The sequence below is a fragment of the Nilaparvata lugens genome, chromosome X, assembly GCF_014356525.2.
Source record: "Nilaparvata lugens isolate BPH chromosome X, ASM1435652v1, whole genome shotgun sequence".
Classification (NCBI taxonomy): Eukaryota; Metazoa; Arthropoda; class Insecta; order Hemiptera; family Delphacidae; genus Nilaparvata; species Nilaparvata lugens.
This window is the reverse complement of record NC_052518.1, coordinates 34,768,665-34,792,980: the sequence shown is the minus strand read 5'-3', so window position 1 is coordinate 34,792,980 and position 24,316 is coordinate 34,768,665. Positions and strand designations below refer to the sequence as shown.

General features: G+C 29.8%; 1 protein-coding gene and 1 long non-coding RNA gene across 4 annotated transcripts; one reads left to right on the top strand and one right to left on the bottom strand.

Annotated features, from left to right (window-relative positions):
* Positions 1-4,483: 4,483 nt before the first annotated feature.
* LOC120354985 lies at positions 4,484-22,820 on the top strand. Its single transcript, XR_005573356.1, has 4 exons — positions 4,484-4,548; positions 11,975-12,764; positions 18,626-18,710; positions 22,114-22,820. It is a non-coding gene; the product is annotated as an uncharacterized LOC120354985 (long non-coding RNA).
* On the bottom strand, positions 4,830-12,094 carry LOC120354981. 3 transcript variants are annotated; one of them, XR_005573352.1, is made up of 2 exons: positions 11,960-12,054; positions 4,830-5,500 (listed from the first exon to the last, which is right to left on the bottom strand). XR_005573352.1 is itself a non-coding variant. In XM_039443199.1 (2 exons), exon 2 carries the CDS (start codon positions 10,415-10,417, stop codon positions 9,425-9,427), a length of 993 nt encoding a protein of 330 aa, XP_039299133.1. In that variant the 5' UTR covers positions 10,418-11,355; positions 11,960-12,094; the 3' UTR covers positions 7,560-9,424. The 3 variants fall into 3 exon arrangements, 2 of the variants coding, with proteins under 2 accessions (XP_039299133.1, XP_039299134.1); XM_039443199.1 differs by lacking the exon at positions 4,830-5,500 and adding an exon at positions 7,560-11,355 and having other exon boundaries at positions 11,960-12,094; XM_039443200.1 differs by lacking the exon at positions 4,830-5,500 and adding an exon at positions 7,560-10,417 and having other exon boundaries at positions 11,960-12,076.
* Positions 22,821-24,316: the final 1,496 nt, after the last annotated feature.

The following is a 24,316-nucleotide window of genomic DNA, read 5'->3' as shown; positions in this document are numbered from 1 at the left end:
CAGGTACAGCGTGGACATTAACATTGAAATAATTATCACGTGAATCTCGAAATCAGCAACAAGTGAACGCCATGAAGAATGTTAGGAACATTTGGGTGATTTTCGAACTAGTGTGACTCATAAGTTGACTATCAGCACCAATGCCTGTGCCAATGTCGATGCCAATGCCAACGCCAATATCTACGCCAATAACTACACCAATATCTACACCAATAACTATGTCAATATCTACGCTGATGCCTATGCCAATATCAACGCCAATATCTGCTCTGATGTCTACACCAATGTCTGCGCCAATGTCTAAGCTAATGTCTGCACCAATGTCAAAGCCAATGCCTGCGCCAATGTTGATGCCAATGCCTACACCAATGCCATCGCCAATAACTACGCCAATATCTACACCAATGTCTGCGCCAATGTCTAAGTCAATGCCTACGACAATGCCGATGCCAATGCCTGCGCCAATGTTGATGCCAATGCCTACAACAATGCCAACACCAATGCATATGCCAATGACAATGCCAACGCCTATTGCTGACCATGTACCTAACTCAAATTTCAACACTACCACATTACCTGGAGGTAATTGCCATCCATGTTCACGTTCACAACTTTGAATTCAGAATAACATTCACAGTATCATGAAAGAATTGATTCAAAAAATCCTCTCCTGAATTATTCCTGTATGCAGAACTCTAAACCTTGAAAGCTGAAAATATCAAAAAACCAAACCTTACCTAAATTAATCCTCACCTAAGTTTATCCTGTATGCAGTGTCTATCTCTTTTTCAAAAAACAAATTACATTGTCATTTCAAGCCTGAAATGTACATTGTATAATTATATGATACAAAATTTATATGACTCTGTATCGAGTTTGGTATGCAGCCGTCTACTACAAACATGAGGCAATGCTAACTGAGATGTCACCTGTATCGAGTTTCATATGCATCAGTCAACTACAAGTATCAGCCCAACACTACGTGCATCCAGATCAGCCCAACACTACGAGTATTCGGATCAGCCCAACACTGATGTCATCACACTGGAGTCACACTTAACTGAAATTCATACTGAGTGCCTTTATGGACTGTTTTCCAAAATTTGCATCAATAAAATGAACTGTGTCAATAGTGAAAGAAATGAACATTTTTTGATTTATTGAAATTTTATGTGAAAATTAAATGTAACAATTCATCAATTCATTTAAAAAAAAAAAATAATAATAATTTTTTTTATTCAACATACTAAATTTCTTTTATGCAATAGAAAATTGAATTTTTCTATCAAATTTATGTGCAATTTCAAAAACCATTCTTTATATATATTAAACTTTCCGTTGAGATATTTTCCTTTAAATTATAAAGCTAAATCAAAAGTAATTTTGATATTCTATATTTTGAAATATTGTTTAGAAATATATAACAAATGCTATTGATGAATTTTCATAATAATTTTCAATATTATAGGATGACTTGTAATGTTTTTATAGAAAAATTGTTACTGTTCTCATATTTAATTTCAACAATTTCCATTTGTTTCAATGTAATTTTTTCTTTAAATTTTCAAACAGTAAAATTTTTCATGTCAAGAGGGGGGTATTTGTAATATTACATTTTTCTCGATTGGAATCGAATCTTCAATTCTAGATCTATAAAACTTGATAGTAAATATCAGAGTAATCGATATACGGACAACTTTTTAACTGAGAATTTATCGTAAATAATTGTGTTTTATATTCCATGGTATCACCAAAACAGAATTAATAGATTATTTAAATATAGATGATATACAAATTTAAAATAACAGTTTCAAAATAAAGTTTTATTGAGAACAAATGTAAAATGTAAATTCTAAACTTGTAATTTATAATTTTTTGGAATTTAATAACGGTGACGTGTGCATGACGTCGTCACTGGTTTGAGGTGTGTCTACAAGGCTTTGCTCTGTACTTTGTGCTTTTCCTTCTCTCTAAAAAATGATGGCTGGATATGTGTTCTGGTTTTGTGTTCTCTGAATATTTCTCTGTTTAAGTGAGTTTTTAATGTTTTAAATTGAGTTTTGAACAGTTTTATGGTGTTCCAATTTTGTATAAAATCGTTTTGTATACAAGCCTATAGCCATTGTTTTCAACTATATAACTGGATAAGTATTTCAGCTTGTAATGATGCTAGGATGTTTAAGTGTGTAAGGTATTATTTTTTTAGATTTGTGTTGTATATTGCCAATATTCTTCTGAAGATTATAAGTTGGTTTGCTCTGTAAACTGGATTTCTCATTCATAGGCGATAGATCCATTCATAGTTTATCAAGAATCTACTATTTTGGAGCCAATAACTTTCCTTAGGTTAATAGGTGAAAAATACTATCCAACCTATTTGGGAGAAATTGGTAGTACGGTACTATAGACAAAAGTTTAAAAAAAAAAGTTGATATTGTACAAATTTTTGATTATTGTATACCATATTTAATGAATATAAACTATATACTCAAATTATGTAAAGATTTATCAAAAATAAATGTTGTATAATGTTTGTCATTCTGTATTGATTTTATTGAATGAAACCAAGCTACTCTAGTTGTAAATTTTTGAGTGAGTTTGATTAATGTATGAAGCTGGTTTAGTCTGATTGAGTATGTACACATATAATTGATTGAACAGTAGTAAGGAAGTCTTCATACTATCAACATAGAATATCATGGTAGAAGAGAAAGATATTCCAAAAAATATAAATGGATTAGCTATAGTAGATTTTGATGAATTGGTTGTTAGTTCTTGTTCCACTGAACAGGAAAATAGAAATAAACATGGAAGTTTATTCCTAGTAATGTTAGAACATTAATTGTAGGTCCATCAGAATGTGGAAAATCGAATCTGGTATTGAATTTAATTTTTAATACTGATGGACTTAGCTTCACACATCTCTATCTATTCAGTAAAAGTTTGAAACAAGGTAAATACAAATTTCTAGATAAAGTATTTTCTAAATTAAGTAGAGTTAAGTTTTTTAAATCAAATGATACAATTAATATTCCACATCCAACCAAAATAGCGAAAGATAGCTTAGTTATATTTGATGATCTTCAAACGAGTAACCCACCAATAATAAAAAGCTATTTTTCAATGGGGAGACATAATGAAGTGAATACTCTTTATCTTATTCAAAGTTATGCTTGCATACCAAAGCATTTACTGAGAGATAATGCTAATTTTCTGATGATTTTCAAAATGGATCCTTTAAACCTAAAACTGGTTTATTGTGATTTTGTTGATATTGATATGGATTATAATACATTTAGGAATATGTGTACAGAGGTATGGTCTAAGGGAAGTCATTATTTTGTTTCTATATTTACAGACTGTAAGAAACATAATGGAAAATATAGAGAGAAATATGTTTTTATAACAAATTTTTAACAAATGGAAATAATTCTAATTGAGTTAACACTATCATTGAAAGGCTTCAGTTAATAACAAACCTTCACAAGGTAATGTTAAAAATGGGTGATAGAAAACTTTTACATATGAAACCAAATAGAAAAACTAGGAGTCAAGGAAGGAGAAATAGGAAGGAGGTAAGATAAGTCAATCAGTTAATAATAATAATTCAATCAGGAGTTATTTGAATGCTAGTAGTTGTAATAAATGTACAGTTCTGGGACACCTTTCAGGAGTACCTTGCTCCAGAAGTAAGTATGCTCCAGAACTGTACATTAAATAAATGAAATAAGTATGAACTGGAAGTAACTATGTTTCAGAAGTATATTTTAAAAGTAACCATCAACCTAACCTAACTTAACCTAACTTAACCTAACCTAACCCATTTCTAGGACATCTTAAGAAGAGCGTCCGGTAGTTAGGTAATGTATTCTAACCTAACTTAACCTAACCTAACCCATTTCTAGGACATCTTAAGAAGAGCGTCGAGTAGTTAGGTAATGTATTTTATAATCATGAATCTTATCTTTGAAACAACAGTGTGTAGAGGTTATCAAAATCTAACCCTCTATCATAAAAAAGCTGTGCATGTAATGATAAGAGTAAATCTACCTTTTGTTCTAATTCAAGAGAAAAAGTGGAGGATAATGAAAATACATGGTTGACTACAAACAGTTATTTATTATTAGACTGTATAGGTTTTGATCTACTACATTCCTTCATTAAAGTGTTATAAGATAAAAAGGAATGATGTAAATGGAATTGCTTGTCCTCCTTTTTTAATTGGTTGGTGAGAGTATGTTTCCACAGAATGATTAATTAGCTGGAATCAGACCAGCAGAGTTGAGAGTTTATCTTAATTGGATAACTTGCTCAAATGACACAACAAGAACATGCTCTCCTTAATTGATCAACTTCTTGTCCTTCCTAATTCAATCACACTGCAAAGAATGTGAAGGGGGTCAATGATAATCTGCTCCTTCCATTCACTCTCCATAGTATATAAGTTGAATGAAACTTAGAATTTTTCATCACATCAAAGTTGACTCAATCTAATAGTTAGCATTACTAGTGAGACAGTTCAGGATGTGTCAAAATATTCATCATAATGTAAGTTATCTGATCATTCTCATTGTAGTTTGATTAATAATTGTAACTGGTTAACTGGTTGAATGTTAGTAGTTTCGAGTATGAGCATGAATAACAATCTAATCATAGAAATGAAACTTTTGCTCTTTGCATCAGTATTGCTTTAGTAGTAATATATTGAGAGTTTTACCTCTGCTGTGAGTATTTTTTCAGATTATCAATTTTACTCCTCATAATGGAATTCTTAGTTAGTTTATATTTTATTGTGGAAAGGATGAATGAAATAAAAATGCTTATTCCAATTCAATTCATTTTTATTTCCAATACAAGAAAACATCAAATACATATAATTAAAGTAGAATACAGACATTTATTCAATCATCATTAATAGGAAAAAGGATGTACAAGCTGGTTAATAAATCTCTTTTGATATAATCATTTGTTTCATGATATTTTTCATCTGACAAAGCTTTTGTTTCCTTAATATGACAGACTCCATCAGTTTGAGTTTGACACAAACTTCTGGTTTCTCTTCTTGGAAAAGTTTTGAATATGGAGATCAGAAATGCAGGATCACCTGCTTGTCCCTTTTCAAGTCTAAATCTATTGACCCGATTTTCACCAGCGAAAAGTAAGAAAAATTGTCACCAGCTGATTTCAAAGTTTCATTTTCATTAATATGCTTTTGTATGATAGATACTTTCATAGCTAGAAAAGAACAGGGACATGTATCTGTTACATCAGGACAGCATTTCCCTTCACGTTTTAACTTATCAAAATCTATTTTTGACATATAACAGAATCTTAAATGTCCAAACATTCTTTTAGCCCTTCCATCTAAAAACAAAAGATAGTCCTTTAATGTAAGACCTGAATTTGCATAATCCTTTAAGCTATCAATAAGATTGTCCAATAACACTGTTAGACTACAACGGTGAGCTTCCAATTTGAAATTTGCAGTAGACATCATAATCTGAAATGATATATATAATAATACTAATCATCTTGTGAAATTCTTGATATGATTCAATATTGATGATCTATTGAGATTAGGAGAGGTATGAAGAAGTAATAATATAATTCAAGCATAATTCTTTATAATTTTTGAAAAAAATATATTACACAATACCACAACAAAAATAATAATTTTTTGAAAGAATACATCAAATAGCAATACAATATTTTCTCAAAAAATACATTGAATAGCAATACAATAACATTTTTTTGAAAAAATACATTTAACAACAATACAATAACATTTTTTTTGGAATCCACCATCTCCTCTTTCTTCTCTAATCACATGACAACCCTCAACATCATTAACAATTTTATGAAATACAATTTGGACTATCCTATCATCCTTTGCAACAACAATGTCTCTCTGCCTCAAATTAAATAACATAACACCAACATTCCCCTTGTAATCAGAGTCAATGACTCCTCCTAAAACAATGATTTGATGGTTTCTAGCCATTCCTGATCTTTCATAAATTTTGCCGAAAGTATTTCTTGGACAATGTATGATTATATCGAGGAAAAATGTGACAAGTCTGTTTGTTCTGAGATCGTAACCAGCAGAATGTGCTGTTCCCTTTTCAGGGATGTAAGCACTCTCTAATATTTTTTCAAAAAGGTTTGACATTTTTTGAAAAAGATGATAAAAACTCAATTTTCTTGAAACAGCATTAGACAATACCACAACAAAAATAATAATTTTTTGAAAGAATACATCAAATTCAAATTCAAATTTATTGTTTTCATTCTTCATTACATCAAATAGCAATACAATATTTTCTCAAAAAATACATTGAATAGCAATACAATAACAATTTTTTGAAAAAATACATTTAACAACAATACAATAACATTTTTTTTGAAAAAATATATTAAACAGCAATAATGAATTGATTTTTTTGAAATTTTGAGATCAATAATAGAATATGCTTGATTTTTTTGAAATTTTGAGATCAATAATAGAATATGCAATCAGAATCAATCTAAATTAATCAAAATCAAAATCATGCACAACAAGTGCATTTACTTTAAAGTTCAATAGTCCCCCATCTATTTTGTATTTAATCAATTTAGTTCTATCATCATTCAGATAGAACTGAAAAAGAGTAAGGACCCCCCATTTGTCTAGAATCATTTCTACTCTTTGATTGTTTCCATTCCATCTTTCAAATATATTCAAACCAGTATCAGAATTGTCACTGAGAAATGCACATCTTACTAAATTATCTAAATCCACCTTGATTTGTATGTTATTCTGAGGGTTCATTCTATTTTTTACTTCAATATAAAGAATTTTCTCCATCTGAAGAGAGAGAAAAAATAAAACTCATCAATATCTACATTAATGAATAGTGACCGTATGCTAAAGAATTTATTCTATCTTTACATAGAACTCTTTTATCATCTTTATTGCATAGAGTAACTTTATTCAATTGTACAGTATCAACCATATGTTTCTCAGATTTAAATGTGTTCATCCTCCGATACCTATTAGCAATACATTCTTCTTTATCCTCTCCAAATAGAATACTTTCATTATTTTTAAGTACAAAATAATAGTCATTTAAAGAGATATCATTTTCAATCACATTATATTTGATATCTTTTGCTTTCTTTTTTACTACATGTTGTTTTTCATTCTGTATTTCAAAACAATACAGTTTCGATCTTAGCCCAATGAACTCCCTTATAGGACACCCATTACATTTGTCCTTGAATCTTCCTAACACTTTTTTGTTTCTATTTGAGAATAGAGGGTGATCCAAAGGATAGTCAGAAAAATCAAAAAAGTTGTTAAGATCTTTTTTGTTCACATCATAATAAAAGTTATTTGATTTAATTTCATAAAACAAAGAATCTGTATCTGTACATAATAGTTTTATGCAAGGACCATAGAAACTTTTCATTGTGTCATAGTGGAAAGAATACATTAATGTTTTAGAAATTTCCAAAACTGAAAATCCAACATAAATTGGTTTGTTCAGTATAATTTTATTTTTCATCATTTCAACAGCACACAGATTTTCAGAATAAATTATCCTATCTTTGAATGTGGTATTATTTATTAATTTTTGCATTTTCTTAGGACAGGATACTAATGAAATGTTTATTCTTTTTCTCAAATTTTCCATACATTTTCCAAAGACCGAATTATTTAATAATTTATAGAAGTCATGTTCAAACTGATTTTTTGCTTCTTGTCTATGGGTAGTGTTAAAGTCTATATATGATTTCATTCACTGTGATTGATTGAATTGTAATATCCTATGGATTTTTTTTAAAACTAGTCCATGACTGATTGCCTGTTTCAAATTCAAATAATGACAAACATAGTTTTCTTTGTTCTCAAGAGTAAGTAATAATTTATTTTCTTTAGAATTTGGTGGAGGTTTATTCTCTGGCAGAAATGGAAGACAATTATGATCATCATGCAATTCTTTTGGATATTCAACATCTACTTCTAGGATATATCCTATGTTTTATTCATTAGTTACATTTTCTATTTTGAATTTGTCAATCTCTTTTGAAGTCTACCATCTAAAATTTGAACATTGTAATTGACATGATAGAGCATAACCATATAAATTATTTGCAACTAAATAAACCAAATATGACCTATCTCTATACTTATCATAAAGATCTGGTATCAGTGGATTATTTGCTATCGCATGTCTCTTCATGCAAACTGAAATTCCTCCACGTATTCCTTCTTCAAATAGTAAATACATTTCATAATCTGTTAAAAGTTCCAATTCAATTTTAGTATAAGAAAGCATAGCATCAAAACTGAATCCTGGAAGAGTATAGTAATGGGCACAATCTAAATTATAAGAGTTTAAACAAACTTTATGGAAATTCTCAAAAACATCACATAACAAAATTACATCTAATTTTAGATATAGATCACTATATTCTCCTAATGTTTGAATTTTGAATGATTGCCATACTTTATGAGCATGTATATAATCTTGGAAGGTAATTTGTTTTTTATTCAAGCTATCATAGAATTTAGATATATAAGGTAGTTTTGTTTCATTCATTTTTTCTAAATCATCTAGATATTCATATGGAAAAACTCCTTTACGGGTGACCAAATCCAAATTTATTTGAGGGAAATTCTTTCTTATATGATGGAATTTGTCTTTTGGAAGGATCTTCACTAGTTTATCAAGTGAAGTATTCATAAATTTCAATGTATCAATGAATCTGATTGATATCCCACTCCTAGTTTGTTTGGTGAAAGAAATGTATTTTTCACTTGAATTGGGGATAATATTGATAAGGTGATTATCTACCCCTAATTCATGTATGATAAAATTATTATCATAATTTGTTCCATTATGTAGATAGATTGGAATATATCTTTGTTTTTGTCGAAGCAGGTTACAAGTATTACATAAGGCTGCTCTGTATTTTCCAGTCATATGACAGTGATCACGTACTGCTTTATTCATCATAGTAAACTGTACATTACACATTTCACAAAATCTTTCTTTTTTGAAATTTTCTCTATCTACACTGGTAAAATTTATCTTAACATTCTCTTGTAATAGTTTTCCAATCTTATTTGTCAAATTTCTAATGTATATCATGAAATGGTTTGCTACATTTTCCCCTCTATATAGATAAGGTTGCAATGGAAGTTTCGATTTTATCTTTTCAGGAACATCTTCATCAATAACTAAATAGCAACAAAAACTGAATGGTTGATGTTTGTGAGTTTTAATAGTGTAACTTTTAGAATTTGATGGTGTACAGGACATGTAGGGTATTAGTAAACATTCGAAATCAGCATACACTACCATTGGAACTTTGAATTGATTTTGATAATTCTTGAATTTAAGTATAGGTTCAGTATTACTGTTGTGATTTATTTCTGGCATTACAATTTTTGTAACTTTTTTTTCTGACATAATCTTTGATGAGTTTTGAATTTTTTCTCTCCTCTTTTATCGAAGTATGAAAAACATCTTCTACAAATGAATAATTTTCTACTATCCTTCCTCATTTGATTGGAAACAAGTCTTGATAAGTTTTTAATTAAACAATAATGATATTCCCCATTCTCTTGTAATAACAACAAATCAAAGTGGTCTCTTCTTTCCTTATCACATATTCTCAATGGAAATATTTCATCTTTATCATCTAAAGAATAAACATTAATTGATACAAACTGATTGTTTCTTTCAAAAACTTTAATATCTTTAATTGGTGTTGGGAAAGATATTCCTCTAAAATCAAATTTTGATACTAGTTTTCTATGATGATAAGATAATCTTTCAGGTTTTATCTTAACATAATAAGAGAGAATAGCCCACATGAAACATTTGTTATCACTATTCTTACAATTGATTATAGCATGTTTCTTTTCTATTCTATTAGGAAGTTTAATGTAAGATCTACCTTTAAGAGGTTTATATTTGCTTACTCTGATAAGTACACCATCAATTTTTGAGAGTGCCCAACCAGATTGATATCCTTGATATATAGATTCTTCATTACAAATCTTTTTTGTTACATTTTTCAAAACATTTTCCAAATTTGAAGACTTCAGAATAGTAATGTTCCCAGTTTTAAAAGAACGATCTTGATAATCAAATTCTTGAAGGAGTGATTTTTTCTTATAAGTACATTCTACAAGAATATTGATCTTTAGAGCTAGATGATGATTCAGAAGAGATAGTAATAACATCACAATTCTCAATTTAATACCAGCCAATAGTTTACAGATATCTTTGTATTTTTCATTTTTGTAATAGTAAGTTTTTAATGTATTATTGAAAGCACTCTCCAATTCAGTAAAATCATTAGCAGTAACTTTAATTCTTCCTCTTTTTCTCCTGCCCCCTCTAAATATTGGAGAATTGCTGCTCATCTAGAAAATAGAATATCAAATGAATTAAGGGTTAATTATTGAAACTGTTAAGTAGTATGCTAAATATTTTTTTTTCTAACTATTTTCAAGTATCTAAAGCATAATGTATTCCCAATTGCAAAATGTATTCAGTTAGACACATTGCTGTTGAAAGAGTTGATTCTGCAAGTTTCCTTAACAACATTTTTTGCTTTTGATAATTCTTTCAAGAATATTTGCAATGCATCATTTTTTTTACATACTTTTCATCAGTTTTATTTTTTGCAACGAATACCACTTTCCTGCTAACTTTTCTCCATCTAGATGATTCATCAACATTTTTCAAATCATTGACATCTGTTATCTCTACTTTAACTAGAAACCCCCCCTTATTAATACTATCACTCTTGCAAGATAGTATTTCCTGTTTTGATGCTTCCCTAATCATGAAAGATTGAATTAGTGCTTGTTCATTTGTTTTCTTTGATTCTTTTTTTTTTAAAAATTGATTCACAATCTGACTCTGCATCACTCATCACAACATCAGCATCACATTCACCATCACTAAGACTATCAGAATCAGTATTATTCCTATTTCTAGAAGATATGAAATTTTCCGATATTTTCACAATCATATCACACACATCTTGATGGTATTTTTCTTCATTAATTTTGATTCTATATTTGTTTATCAATAACCCTGTTGTAATGAATTCTTCAAAGACACCTAACCCAAATTGCTTAGTAGATGCATTAAGCAGGCTTTTTTGACTGGGGGAAGATTCTTGATAACCACATTTTAGACACTTATAGAGTTTTTCCAAATCACTGAAAATAGAAAATAGTTTTTTTCTATTTTTCACTTCTTTTTCCAAATGCTCAATGAATAGTTCCCATAACTCTATTGTGTTGACTCCTTGTATATGGATAAGAGAGAACAAAATAAGCAAAGAGATCATCTAGAAAGAAAAAAAAAGGGAAAAACATTATTTTTTACACTAAAACAATAATACACCAACACCAATTATGAGATATTATATAGAATGTTATTTCTAATTTACTTTTAGAAGGTAGATAAGGTAGATGAACAACTGTCATCATCTTCATTTTTCCGTTTCTTCTCATCATTGGTAGATCCAAATCCACCATCTCCTCTTTCTTCTCTAATCACATGACAATCCTCAACATCATTAACAATTTTATGAAATACAATTTGGGCTATCCTATCACCCTTTGCATGAACAATGTCTCTCTGCCCCAAATTAAATAACATAACACCAACATTCCCTTGTAATCAGAGTCAATGACTCCTCCTAAAACAATAATTTGATGGTTTCTAGCCATTCCTGATCTTTCATAAATTTTGCCAAAAGTATTTCTTGGACAATGTATGATTATATCAAGGAAAATTGTGACAAGTCCATTTGCTGGTATCACTCTTGTCACTGGAGTTCTAAGATCGTAACCAGCAGAGTGTGCTGTTCCCTTTTCAGGGATGTAAGCACTCTCTAATATTTTTTCAAAAAGGTTTGACATTTTTTGAAAAAGAAGATAAAAACTCACTTTTCTTGAAAACAGATGAAGATCACTGATGGTCTAGTTTGACGACTTGATAGGCAGCAAGAGAGAACCAGATGAAGATCGATCTCTGAGATAGGCAGCAAGAGAGAACCAGATGAAGATCGATCTCTGAGATGGGCAGCAAGAGAGAACCAGATGAAGATCGATCTCAGAACTGAGCTAGTTGTTGAAGCCAATGCTGATTGATACTGTTTGATGTTTGAAATGAAATGTGCTGTTCCTTTTATACCAGTTGATTTAGCACAGAGTGAATGGGGGGATAGATTATTATTGATCACCACATTCAAAGTTCATACTTTTTCTGTGTGATTGAATTAACAAGGTCAAGTAGTTGATTATTCTGGGGAAAACACTTGCATTGATTAATTAACTTTTTAATAATGTCAGCCAATTAAAAGTAACAAACAACTCCATTTGCATCATTCCTGTTTTTTTTACTCATTTATGTGCCTTTCAAGGAAATTAACAAGGACAAGTAGTTGATTATTCTGGGAAAACATGATCTAGTTGCATAATTCATCTGATAAATTCATCCAATTAAGGAAAAGCTTTAGCATGTGTATAGGATATAGTTATCAATCCAATTAAATAATAACTAAAATGCTTATACAGTTCTGATAACTAGTTTTTTATTAGTAACAACCTCCAGACACCCTTTCCACTATCAGTGCAAGCTTTTTCCCCACCACTTACAGATCATTGCTGTTCTCACACTCAACCCATCAGTATCAACATCATTCTGACTTCAACACTTCGAACAATCAACAGCTCCAACCTGATATTCAATGTGAGTACACATCTTAGATTCTCTTTCATAAATAACTAATATTCTGTTCAGGGATATGAATTGAAACACAGTCTTTCTCAATTGATTCTACTTTTATTCAATAAAGAAACAGCTTAATATTATTTTACAAATCAACATATTAAAACTACAAAACTTCAGTTTTCATTCAAAGTATTTAACTATTGAAAATTTTATTCTACATCTTTCTCAATTGAATTAATTTTCATTCAGTAAAGAAACAAGATAATATATTCTCACAATCCATCACCTTGAAACTGTTAATGACAAAATAAAACATTTCATTCTATTCTAGTTTGAAAGAAACAAATATAATTATAAATTTCTCAATACATCATCTTAAAAGCTACTAATGACAGAATAGAACATTTCAATTTTCATACTATGAACTATGTTATGAAATCAACTGATTTATAATTCTAAATTGTTCTAACCAATCCAGATAGTGGAGTATATGTCATCATACAATCATGTATTAAAAGACAATAAGCTGATGTTTCATCAGGTATGTTGGTACCTGTTTCAAATTCTAATCTCACATCAACAGATCCTGACTTGATAGAATCGTTTTGATAATTACAATCTTTAACAAAGATAGGATAATATCTTATAAAATTTAATCCTGCAAGGATAGGCTCAGCATTTTTCTTCATATAATATGATTGATTAGCTCTCAAAACAGCATTGTAAAAAAGAGCAGCTTCCCCTTGATAATTTTCATATGGATAGTAAACAGAATTCAAATACAAACGAACATTTTTTATAGCTACATCATCAAAATTAGATGCAGATAATTCTTTATTATTTCGTCTTTTTGTTTGGAAAGCTAGGAACAAATATCTAGGCTTTTCCATTTGATTTGTTGTACGAATAACCCATGTATGTTGTTTAGAAGTAGGTAAGACAGGATATTCATGTAATTCCCATTTTCTGAATGCCATACTGAATGCCTTCTGAATGCCAATAGGATAGTCCTGTTCTTTTAATTTTAATATTGAGAGTTTACGTTCATCTGATAATTCAATAAATGGCATCCTCCATTTAATATCTGTTATATTAATATCAAAATCTTTATCTTTCTCGGCAGTTGGAAAAACAACTGCATTGAAATCATTTGATGATCTAATTAAAATTAATTCCATTTTTGTGTTTACAAGAATACATTTATAATCATCACAAAATCCAAATAATTATAAGTTTTAATGGTATTTCAATTGAAAATAAACCTGTAGTATCATTTTTTGTGAAATCATTATGACTAAAATTATAAGCAGATAATGCTAAAGCATTCTGTTCTCCATATTTTGATGTAATCAAATCCTTCATCAAGCATGTTATTCCAGGATTCCTCACACAATCAATTTCTGCACCATTAATTTCAAGTCCAATTTCATTGAAAAGTTGAAGACCAAATCCTTCACTCAATATCATTGCTCCATTATATTTTTTCACTCCATTTTCAATTTCCTTCAAATAGCCTTTTATATGTAAATAACTATCAGATGGAAGAGTACAAACATCAGATTGTTTTATTGGGATATAAATCTCATCATTATTTCCATAAGATTTGTTGTAAGGTGAATGTGAGTGAAGCTCATAACGTATTATGCTTTCTTCAAATTCTGCATTTGATGTATCAATATCTAGAATTCTTGATCCAGCCATTTTTGTTAGTTTGAAATCCTATTGACTCTAAGAACTGATAATTTCTTTTTGATAATTTAGTTTTATTCTGGTGTTGAAATTCTTGATTATTTATTGATTTTAAAGATGTAATAGGTACAATCTCTCTATCTGAAAAAATCAATACCATACTATCTTTTTCGTAGATGTAAACAGATATTTATTCTTTCTCCACAAAAATCAATTGAATCACCAACTTCATCAACTATTTTCAATGTTATATTTTCTATTATTTGTGTGTTCACTGGAAGATAAATTGGTGTGTATGGTGTAGAATCAATCTTGTAGCCAGGATCAACTGTAATAGGAAACTCGTGAATTATATGCTCAGCTTTACCATTTATGTATGCTCCTCCTACCACATTACAAACTACTCGTATGAGAGCAGTTCCACTAATGGCTAGAGGAATATTGGACTTGTGGTATATATTAGGAATCAAAACTCGATCTGAACTGAACCCTAAAAGTTTTCCAATTGAATTAGGTTGAGAAAAATCGATTTTCACATCACTGTAGATTTCTACTTTCATAGTACAGTAGCCTCTCTCTTATCCGGACTCATCAGGACTGAGGCCAGTCCGGATAACGTTTTTTCCGGATAAACCGACATTCCCTAAAAGTCGTTAAATTGGTACGCATATTTTGTAGTTTATAAGCCAATAATGACTTTTACGTAAAAATAATAAAACTAGACACTTTATTATGATATCTGTGAACACAAAACACAAGAAAATAGTTAGTTGCTAAGCCTTTTTACATTTTGAAATATTTAAAACCAAACAGCCATAATGATTCGTGGCAGGTGCAGAAGTACTGTACAGTCCGGTTGAACCGATGTGCTGATGATTATTTTCCGGTTAAAGAGATGTCACTTCCGTGGAGTGTAGTCCGGTTAAACCGATGTCCGGTTAAAAGGTGTCCGGTTAAGAGAGAGGCTACTGTATGTCGATTCAACCTCATCTTGAAATTGATATTTTCCTTCTTGAAAATTTTTTTCTAAAATAGTTTCAATGTCTTTTAATTTCGTAAGTTCCTTGTGATATTTTGATTTGTTCCAGCTTTAATGAAACCAAATCATTTAAACTTTCATCTTTCATTTGATCTATTGTTTTATTAGATCCCAAATCTCTTCTATCATTTTCATCATCAAACTCACTACTTTCAGGAAGTTTATCAGTAATTTATTTTTTCCTTTTTGTTGATCTTTTTTTCATATTCCTCTTTGTTTTGTCTTGATAAATCTGATTTGTCAATCCAATAATGTATTATATTATTAAAGTTTTCTCTCACATTAGATATAGAATTCACAGTATTGAAATGCAATAACCCTAATTCCCATCCATTACCTTTTAAAGTGATTGGAGGAGAGAATTGGCAATCTATAACAGATTTTGTATCACTATATGAAAACATTATTTTTGTATAGATACATCAAACACAATTGTCCACAATTGACTTAATTGATTTTCTGATAACAGTTATAATTGTAATGAATTGAAACTTTAGCCCCTCCCGTATTTTTTGAAAAATAATGTATCATTCCAAGCGGAGGTTTCAAGTTATCAAAACTATCAAAATAATAAACTTTACTTTCATTTTTGTGATAAGCAACCCAATGAGTTCCATCATTATTGATACTATCTAAATTAACTATTGCACATTCATTTACATATGGGTAATTTGGAAGTGAATCACGCATGAAAACACCACGAAAATTTTTCAATTTCAACTTTTTTGCATAATAGATCAAGTCATGATTTGATAATGCTCTTGATGGTATATTACAGATAATATCTGAATCTAATGTGATCGTTTTTTTTATTACACCTCTTCTTTTTCTTTCTCATTCCTTCACCACTTTTTCTCTTTGTACCATTTCCAGTTTTTTTAAATTGTCTCAAATAAATTCCTTCACCATTCTTCTTCTTAACTCTTTTTCTTCTATTCACTTTTCTATTACCACCTCCTAGTTTTGATTTGATTTTCATTGCACTAGAAACTGTGAAAGCTGCAATTTTTTCTTTGAGATCTGAATCATCAGCTGTAAATCTTTCCCATGCACGCTCACTAGGAACTTTATCAGCTATGGCATGATTTTTTGAGTCTTTAAATTGATAATAAGAAATATCATGAGATTTACATGCAGCATCCAATTTATTAATTGGAGGATCTCCTCTTGACAATCGTTGTTCTAGATGAGTCCCTGGTCCACAATAACGATATCCTGGAATATGTGCTTCAAATGGAAGAATATCTATTGCTTTGTTCAAAACTGTTCCAGCAGCATTAGTCAACTTTGATATTATTCCTCCACTACCATACTTGACCCGATTCCTATGATCATATTCTATTGAATGAATGATATTTACTATTCTCATCACTATTTATATTCTATCTAAACTATCTTTCAATAATGCTAATCTTTTAACATTTACTTTAAGTGACATTTTTCTTCTAAAATCATCAAAATCATCAAAACTCAATGAAGTATCTTGTAATACATATAAATATAACAATAATGTTTTCAAATTCACTCCATCATAATCATTGAAAGGATCATAAACTTTAGTTAATCTCTTATCATCAAAATCGAAACAATCATTCACATTATCATATACTCTCTTACCAATTACTTTGTGAATTAGTTGTTCACAACTCAACTTATTGACTGTATCAGTTTCATGTTTAGCATCTCCAAGATCACACAACCTTCTTCCATGAATGGTGAAGTTGTCATCTTCTATTATTTCAATCTGATTGTTGCAATCCTTATTTTTTTCTATCCATAATTGAACTTTATCAGATCCGCAATGCTTCTTCATCCATTTTAGATGATTACAGTTATTCTCATCATCCTCTTCATATAAAACTTCTTCCACATCTTTATCAGAAATGATACTCATTTTGTTGTTCAATCTATATTAATAGGGCATAGCATCTAACTTGAACTTATATAGTTAATTTTCCACCAATGATTACCCCCTCCTCTTGCAATTCTTTAATAATTGAGTTTATTTCATTATCATGTCATGTATTTCCTGCTCTTTTTGATGAAACAAGAAGTTGCAGACGATTACAGAGTTCATTAGGATCATTATAATATACATAATCAGTTTTGGATTCATTGTCCAATGTCATATCTAACCCTTCTCCTATTGCTTCAGTTTCTGGTATTTCACTACTTTGAAAAATTAATTTTTTTCTTGCAGCTGATGGAGGAAAAAGATTTTTTATCAAATCAACATATTTTTTTCCTTTATTTGTTTTGATTCTTCCATAACGTAAATGACCAACTTTATGTGCATTGGTGAATATTAAGATCTCTTTATAATCATTCAATTCTTCCTCATTATATTCTACAGGTTTTATTTTAAATATCAATTCATACAATCCAATAGTCCCTTCAAATCTCTTCAATAAACCCATTGATACAGCAATTTCTTCTGATATATCATTATCACTATTTCTCAATATGATATCATTATTATCGAATGTTACAGTTGCAGTACCTAATTTAAGATCATTACCATAAAAATATATCCCATATGTATAATCATATTCTTTTATGTTATCATTGATGAGTCCTTGTACATACTTCATTGCAATAGTTCCCCCCTCCTTCATCCATTCATGTTCTCTATTTTTTATAAAAAGTTGCGCTTGATACTTGCCAGCTGGAGTTTTCATTATATCTTGAAAAGTAAGAGGAGATGAACTTGTTGATTCTTGTAGTTGGTCTTTATGCAGTACTCTTCTTGCTTTAATTGGGGTTTTGCGATCATCTTGAAGGGGTAAAGAATCCATGACTTGAGTAGAATCTTTTGGTAGTTCCATAGATGCTGTAAAATCTTCATTCATTGGTACATTTAATTCTGAGTGTAAACGTTTATTATTTGTGATAGTATCTTCACCTTCATGTTTCCGTTTATTTTCTCTATCAGATCTATTCATTTCATAGTCTCCATCATCATCATACATGAGATCATCACCCCAATTATCTGGTCTTATAATTTTCTCCAATTTCTTTTGTTTATCAGTATTAGTAATAATCAACTGGTTCAAAGTATCAGTAATTGGTTTAAACTAATTTTCCAATGCTTTCTTAGATTGAATTGATCCATGAACCAGTGATCTATGTTTACGTTTTATATTTTTTTCAGTTCTATGATTTCATTCTTCTGATCCACATTCTCTTGATCCATATTCTTCCCATCCACATTCTCAACCAAAGACATTGTTGATTCAGTAAGTACAATCAAAAGTGAACTAATCTAATTTTTGAAAACATTGAAAGATATATGTGAATAGGTAAAAAAACAATTATCAGTGTTACCACATAAATTATACATTTTTCAAAAATTTATCAATATTGGATATATAACTATTGAACTGTATATGATAACGTCCTTTATTTTTCCCACTTTCTTTATCAATCACCAAGAAACCATTTTTATATGATATCCATGCATGTTGACAAATTTCTCTGAATAAATCAAAACTCATATCTGGTGATACATGATCTCTGAAAATATATTTCAAATTCAATTCATCTTGACGAAAAACTAATAAAAAATTGGTATTATCTCTTATCAGTTGTTTGGGTATTTTACTATATGTTTGAGAGAGATATAAGACATCAATATTGTAATGTCTCCCCATTACAAAATAAGAAACTATATTATTTTGCTTCTCATTAATTACATCATCAAAAATTATAATTGAATTAGGAAGAATCTCTGGAGAGGGAACTGAATCATTTTCTGTAAAAGGGAAAAAATTCATTCCAGGAATATCACTAAGAATTTTATCAAGGAATCTATACTTTTCTTGATATAGTGATTTTGAAAATATATATACATTACTAAATCTTAATCCATTGAAATTGAAAAGTAAATTGAAAACTGCATTAGTCTTCCCACAATATTAGAAGGTCCTACAATAAGTGCTCTTACATTATCTGGAAGAAATGAACTGTGTCGTTTATTTACATGATCCTTCTTCAAACCCTCACATTTCTCTATAATCTTATCAAAGTTTGTAACAGAAAGTTCACAATCATTGTCTATACACTTTATACTAAATCTTGGTTTTTGATCCATGAGTCATGTGTTTTATCATAACCCTGCCAACGCACTAATATTTTATCACCCTTCCTTTGAAGTATTTTCTCAACCAGAAAAATATCTGGAAATGTAGTCTTGCTCAACTCTTCTCTATAAAAACAACCTTTTATCAGTTCTCCTTTAGAATCTTTAATAATATATGTTGGAGGATTTGTTCTTTTTATATGAGACACTGTGAAAACCTCATTGGTCCAATTTGGTAGATATCCTTTAGCAAACTGAGATTTATACTTGCTAATCCTAACTTTATCACCAATTTTAAAAAATGATTTAGGAGAACCACTCTTATTCAACTGCAATGAATATTTTCTCATTAAATATTCTTCATCTGATTTAGTTACATCTGAAGGTTTCATTCCAATTGTTCTATGAACTCTTTTGTTATAGAATTGAACAAGATCTTTTACAATTTTTATCCATTTATAATTTCCATTAATAGTAAATTCTTTCCACATCCATGTTTTTAATGTTCTATTGAACCGTTCAACAATACTTGCTTTCTTAGAAGTGTAGGTTGTATAATGATTTATATTATATTTATGAAGAAGTTCTTGAATTATATTATTGAACCACTCTTTACCAGCATCTGTTGGTAGATTTTTCATTGTATTTTTCTTCAGTATGGGTTCAAGAGCCAATTTCACATCCATTGCTGATTTTGATTTTAAAGGTATTGCATAAGCATATTTGGAAAAACAGTTGATAATTGTTAAAATATATTTGAATCATTGATTTTCCTTTGCATATGGTATCATTTCAACTAGATCAGTTTGATAGAGATCATTTAATACCCTCAGCTCTACATGTTGGGTTGGAAAATTTCTTCTAGCCTGTTTATGAAGTTCATTTGCAATCTGAAGTTTGATATTAGTTCTATTCATATTATCAATGATCACTAGATGATAATAGATTAATAACTGAACATGATTTGGTATTGAATGTTGTTAATATAATAATTGATTGAAAGGGTAACATTGAGAAGAACTTCATTCATTTTGATATTTTTCTTTATTTTCATTAAATGAACATAGTTGAAAAAATACATGTAGGAGATGCTTGTCTATGAACATAACATGGGTCATCTTCTTCATTCCAATCACAAAAAACTGCTCCACAACTGATGCATTGGGTGTCATCTTCATATCCTGTATAGAAAAGTCCTGTTGCAATCATTTTCCAAACATCTGGTAGAGATTTTGGATAAGTAGAGAAAGAAGATATCATTATATTTTCAGTTTCTTGAACATATTGACAGGCTACATCATAGCACTCATAATTTTCTTTCACTTTTTTTGCTATTCTACAAAATGGATTATTTATTTTATGCAGAAAATTAGCATGTTTCAAACTTAGATTTGTATTTGACCTCCATCCACATTCTTCACAATCAATATTATCAGCATAGGGATGAAATATTAACCCTGTTTCAATTGTTCCATATTTACCCCAATGTCTCACCATTTTTGAAAAAACACAAGTGGGTGATGATTGTCTATGAATAAACCAAGGATTGTCTTCTTCATCCCAATCACAAAAAACTGCCCCACAACTAACGCATTGAGTATCATCTTCATATCCGGTGTAGAAAAGTCCTGTTGCAATCATTTTTCGAACATCTGGTTGAGATTTTGGAAAATTGAGAAAAGATGATTTCATTACATTTTCAGTCATGCGAACACACTCAAGAGCAACATCATAACACTCATAGTTTTCTTTAACTTTCATAGCTATACTACAATTAGGATTATTGATTTTATGCATAAAATTAACATGCTTCAAAGATAATCCTATACTTGATTTCCATTTACATTCTTTACAAACAATACTATCAGTATATGGATGGAAAACAAAACCTGCATCAGTCACTACATCTCGATTTTCATACAAAATTTTATTGAGAAAGTAATATGAAGAACAATCCATTTCAAAAGCTACTCATCTACTGAGAAAACATTCTATTCTGCAATACATTTAAATGTTCAATATTTTTTCTATATTTGCACAATGTTACATAATCTAAGTGTTTTATTTATCACAGAGTTGACAGGAGATAGATCATTATCATGATCTCTACATTCATTGATATGACATTTTTTAAAAAACTTGCATAGTTCATAATCAACTTGAGACTTCATCACTCTGCTATATAATGTCCAAATAGTATTAAATGTATTCATATTTCTTGGGTAGTATGATGAAGATAGTACACAATGTTTAATCCATACTACAATTGTTTGACTTCTTCTTTCCTCATCAGCTATTTGAAGACTATAGTTATGAGAATTTGAATTATCATCATCATCTTCTGAATATATTTTCTCACATGATGAATATGAGTATATAGCAAATATTGATAGAATTGAATAGAGTGACAGAATAAACAATAAAGTGGAATACATTGTTTACACTTTTCTTCAACAAATCTTATTTCAAAATGATACATTATATGGCTATAACCTTCTTTTATATAACAGAAAATAATCATCATTTCATCATAATTGAAATGTTTTTCTCTTATTTTACAGATAAATCATTATGACTTCAACTTCCAAGTCACAAAAATGTTACACCATATTTGTTGAAGGCAACATAGGGTGTGGGAAATCAACACTTCTGAACCATCTTTCAAAGGAGGAGGATATCGAAATTTGTGGAGAGCCAGTGAATATGTGGAAAAACTTTCACGGTCACAATGTTCTCGAATGTTTTTATAAGACCCCAAAAAAGTGGAGTTTCATATTTCAAATGCTGGTTCAACTTACTTCAATAAATTCTCATATGAAGTCCTCCGAAAAACCAAAAAAAAATATAGAAAGATCAATTTACTCAGCAAGATATATTTTTGCTGAACATTTGCACAAACAGTCTCATATGTCAGATCTAGAATATAAATTGTTGGATGATTGGTTCAAATGGTTGATAACTAATATTGAAATCAAAGCTGACTTAATTTTATATATAAGAACAAATCCAGAAACTATTTTGGAACAGGTCAAATTGCAAGGGAGGGAAGAAGAAAAATACATTACACTCTCCTATCTTCAATCAATCCATCAACTATATGAAGATTGGTTGATAAATAGAAGTAAATCTTCTTTAGTTCCGATCCTTGTAATCAATGGCAATCAATCAGAAGAAAAAGTTATTGATGAGATCAAGAGGAAACTACCAAAATTATTTGTATAATTGATAAAAAAAAGTTTTTGATGTATAAGAAATAAAAAAATTTTTGAGCGCATTTGTTTTTTTATTCCAATACCTTAATCATGATTATCCGTGCTTCATCAAGAAAAGACAAAAGATATCCATTATGGTGTAATGGTATTAACCTATATTTGCCTACTAGAGATTTGAACCCGAGACCCTAGAAATATGAAGCAGAACCGCTAACCACTACACCATAATGGATATCTATATATTTTTTTAATGAAAAACCATATTAAGTGAAATTATCATCAGTTACCTCCTTTTTCAGTTAAAGCTGTTCTTGAAAGTGAAGAATGACATCTGAGGCACAAAGGCTCTGCAGCATTTCCATAAATAAACTTACAGAATGTAAAAAACAAAATGGTGGAGGGAAACTGCACAAAAAATTAATGGTGGTTGGTGTTCTTAAAAGATCTTATAACACTTTAATGAAGGAATGTAGTGGATCAAAACCTATACACTCTAATAATAAATAACTGTTTGTAGTCAACCATGTATTTTCATTATACTCCACTTTTTCTCTTGAATTAGAACAAAAGGTAGATTTACTCTTATTATTACATGCACAGCTTTATTATGATAGAGGGTTAGATTTTGATAACCTCTACACACTGTTGTTTCAAAGATAAGATTCATGATTATAAAATACATTACCTAACTACCGGACGCTCTTCTTAAGATGTCCTAGAAATGGGTTAGGTTAGGTTAAGTTAGGTTAGAATACATTACCTAACTACCGGACGCTCTTCTTAAGATGTCCTAGAAATGGGTTAGGTTAGGTTAAGTTAGGTTAGAATACATTACCTAACTACTGGACACTCTTCTTAAGATGTCCTAGAAATGGGTTAGGTTAGGTTAAGTTAGGTTAGAATACATTACCTAACTACCGGACGCTCTTCTTAAGATGTCCTAGAAATGGGTTAGGTTGGGTTAAGTTAGGTTAAGTTAGGTTAGGTTGATAGTTACTTTTAAAATATACTTACTTCTGAAACATAGCTACTTCCAGTTCATACTTATTTCATTTATTTAATATACAGTTCTGGAGCATACTTACTTCTGGAGCAAGGTTCTCCTGAAAGATGTCCCAGAACTGTACATTTATTACTACTGCTAGTAATCGATTAGAAAATCAGTTACAAAGTTTGAGAAATTCAATAATCAAAAAATATAATAATCTGAAAGGATTACAATCAGAGACTGCAGTTAACTTGAGGAAAAAATATGAGCCAATAATATCACCATTAGAGCAGATTAAACAATCTAATTCGGAAATACAGAAACAATTTGAAGAGGATAAAAATCGTGAATATGGAATTAGTGATGATGATGAGTGTAGAATATTAGAAATAAATAAGTCTCAAAGATTAATACTCAACGTGTGTAATCTCTATTAAAACATGTAGGATAGAGTGAATTCCAATCAACAAACTATTAAATATTATAACTGATTTATGTCATCTGTTTTGCATACCCAATCAGCAAAATCAACTTGAATCGAAATCAAAACAAGCTCTTTTTGTC

Excerpts from the sequence above, each read along its gene's own strand:
- LOC120354981 (XM_039443199.1), bottom strand. The coding sequence starts at position 10,417 with ATGAGCAGCAATTCTCCAATATTTAGAGGGGGCAGGAGAAAAAGAGGA.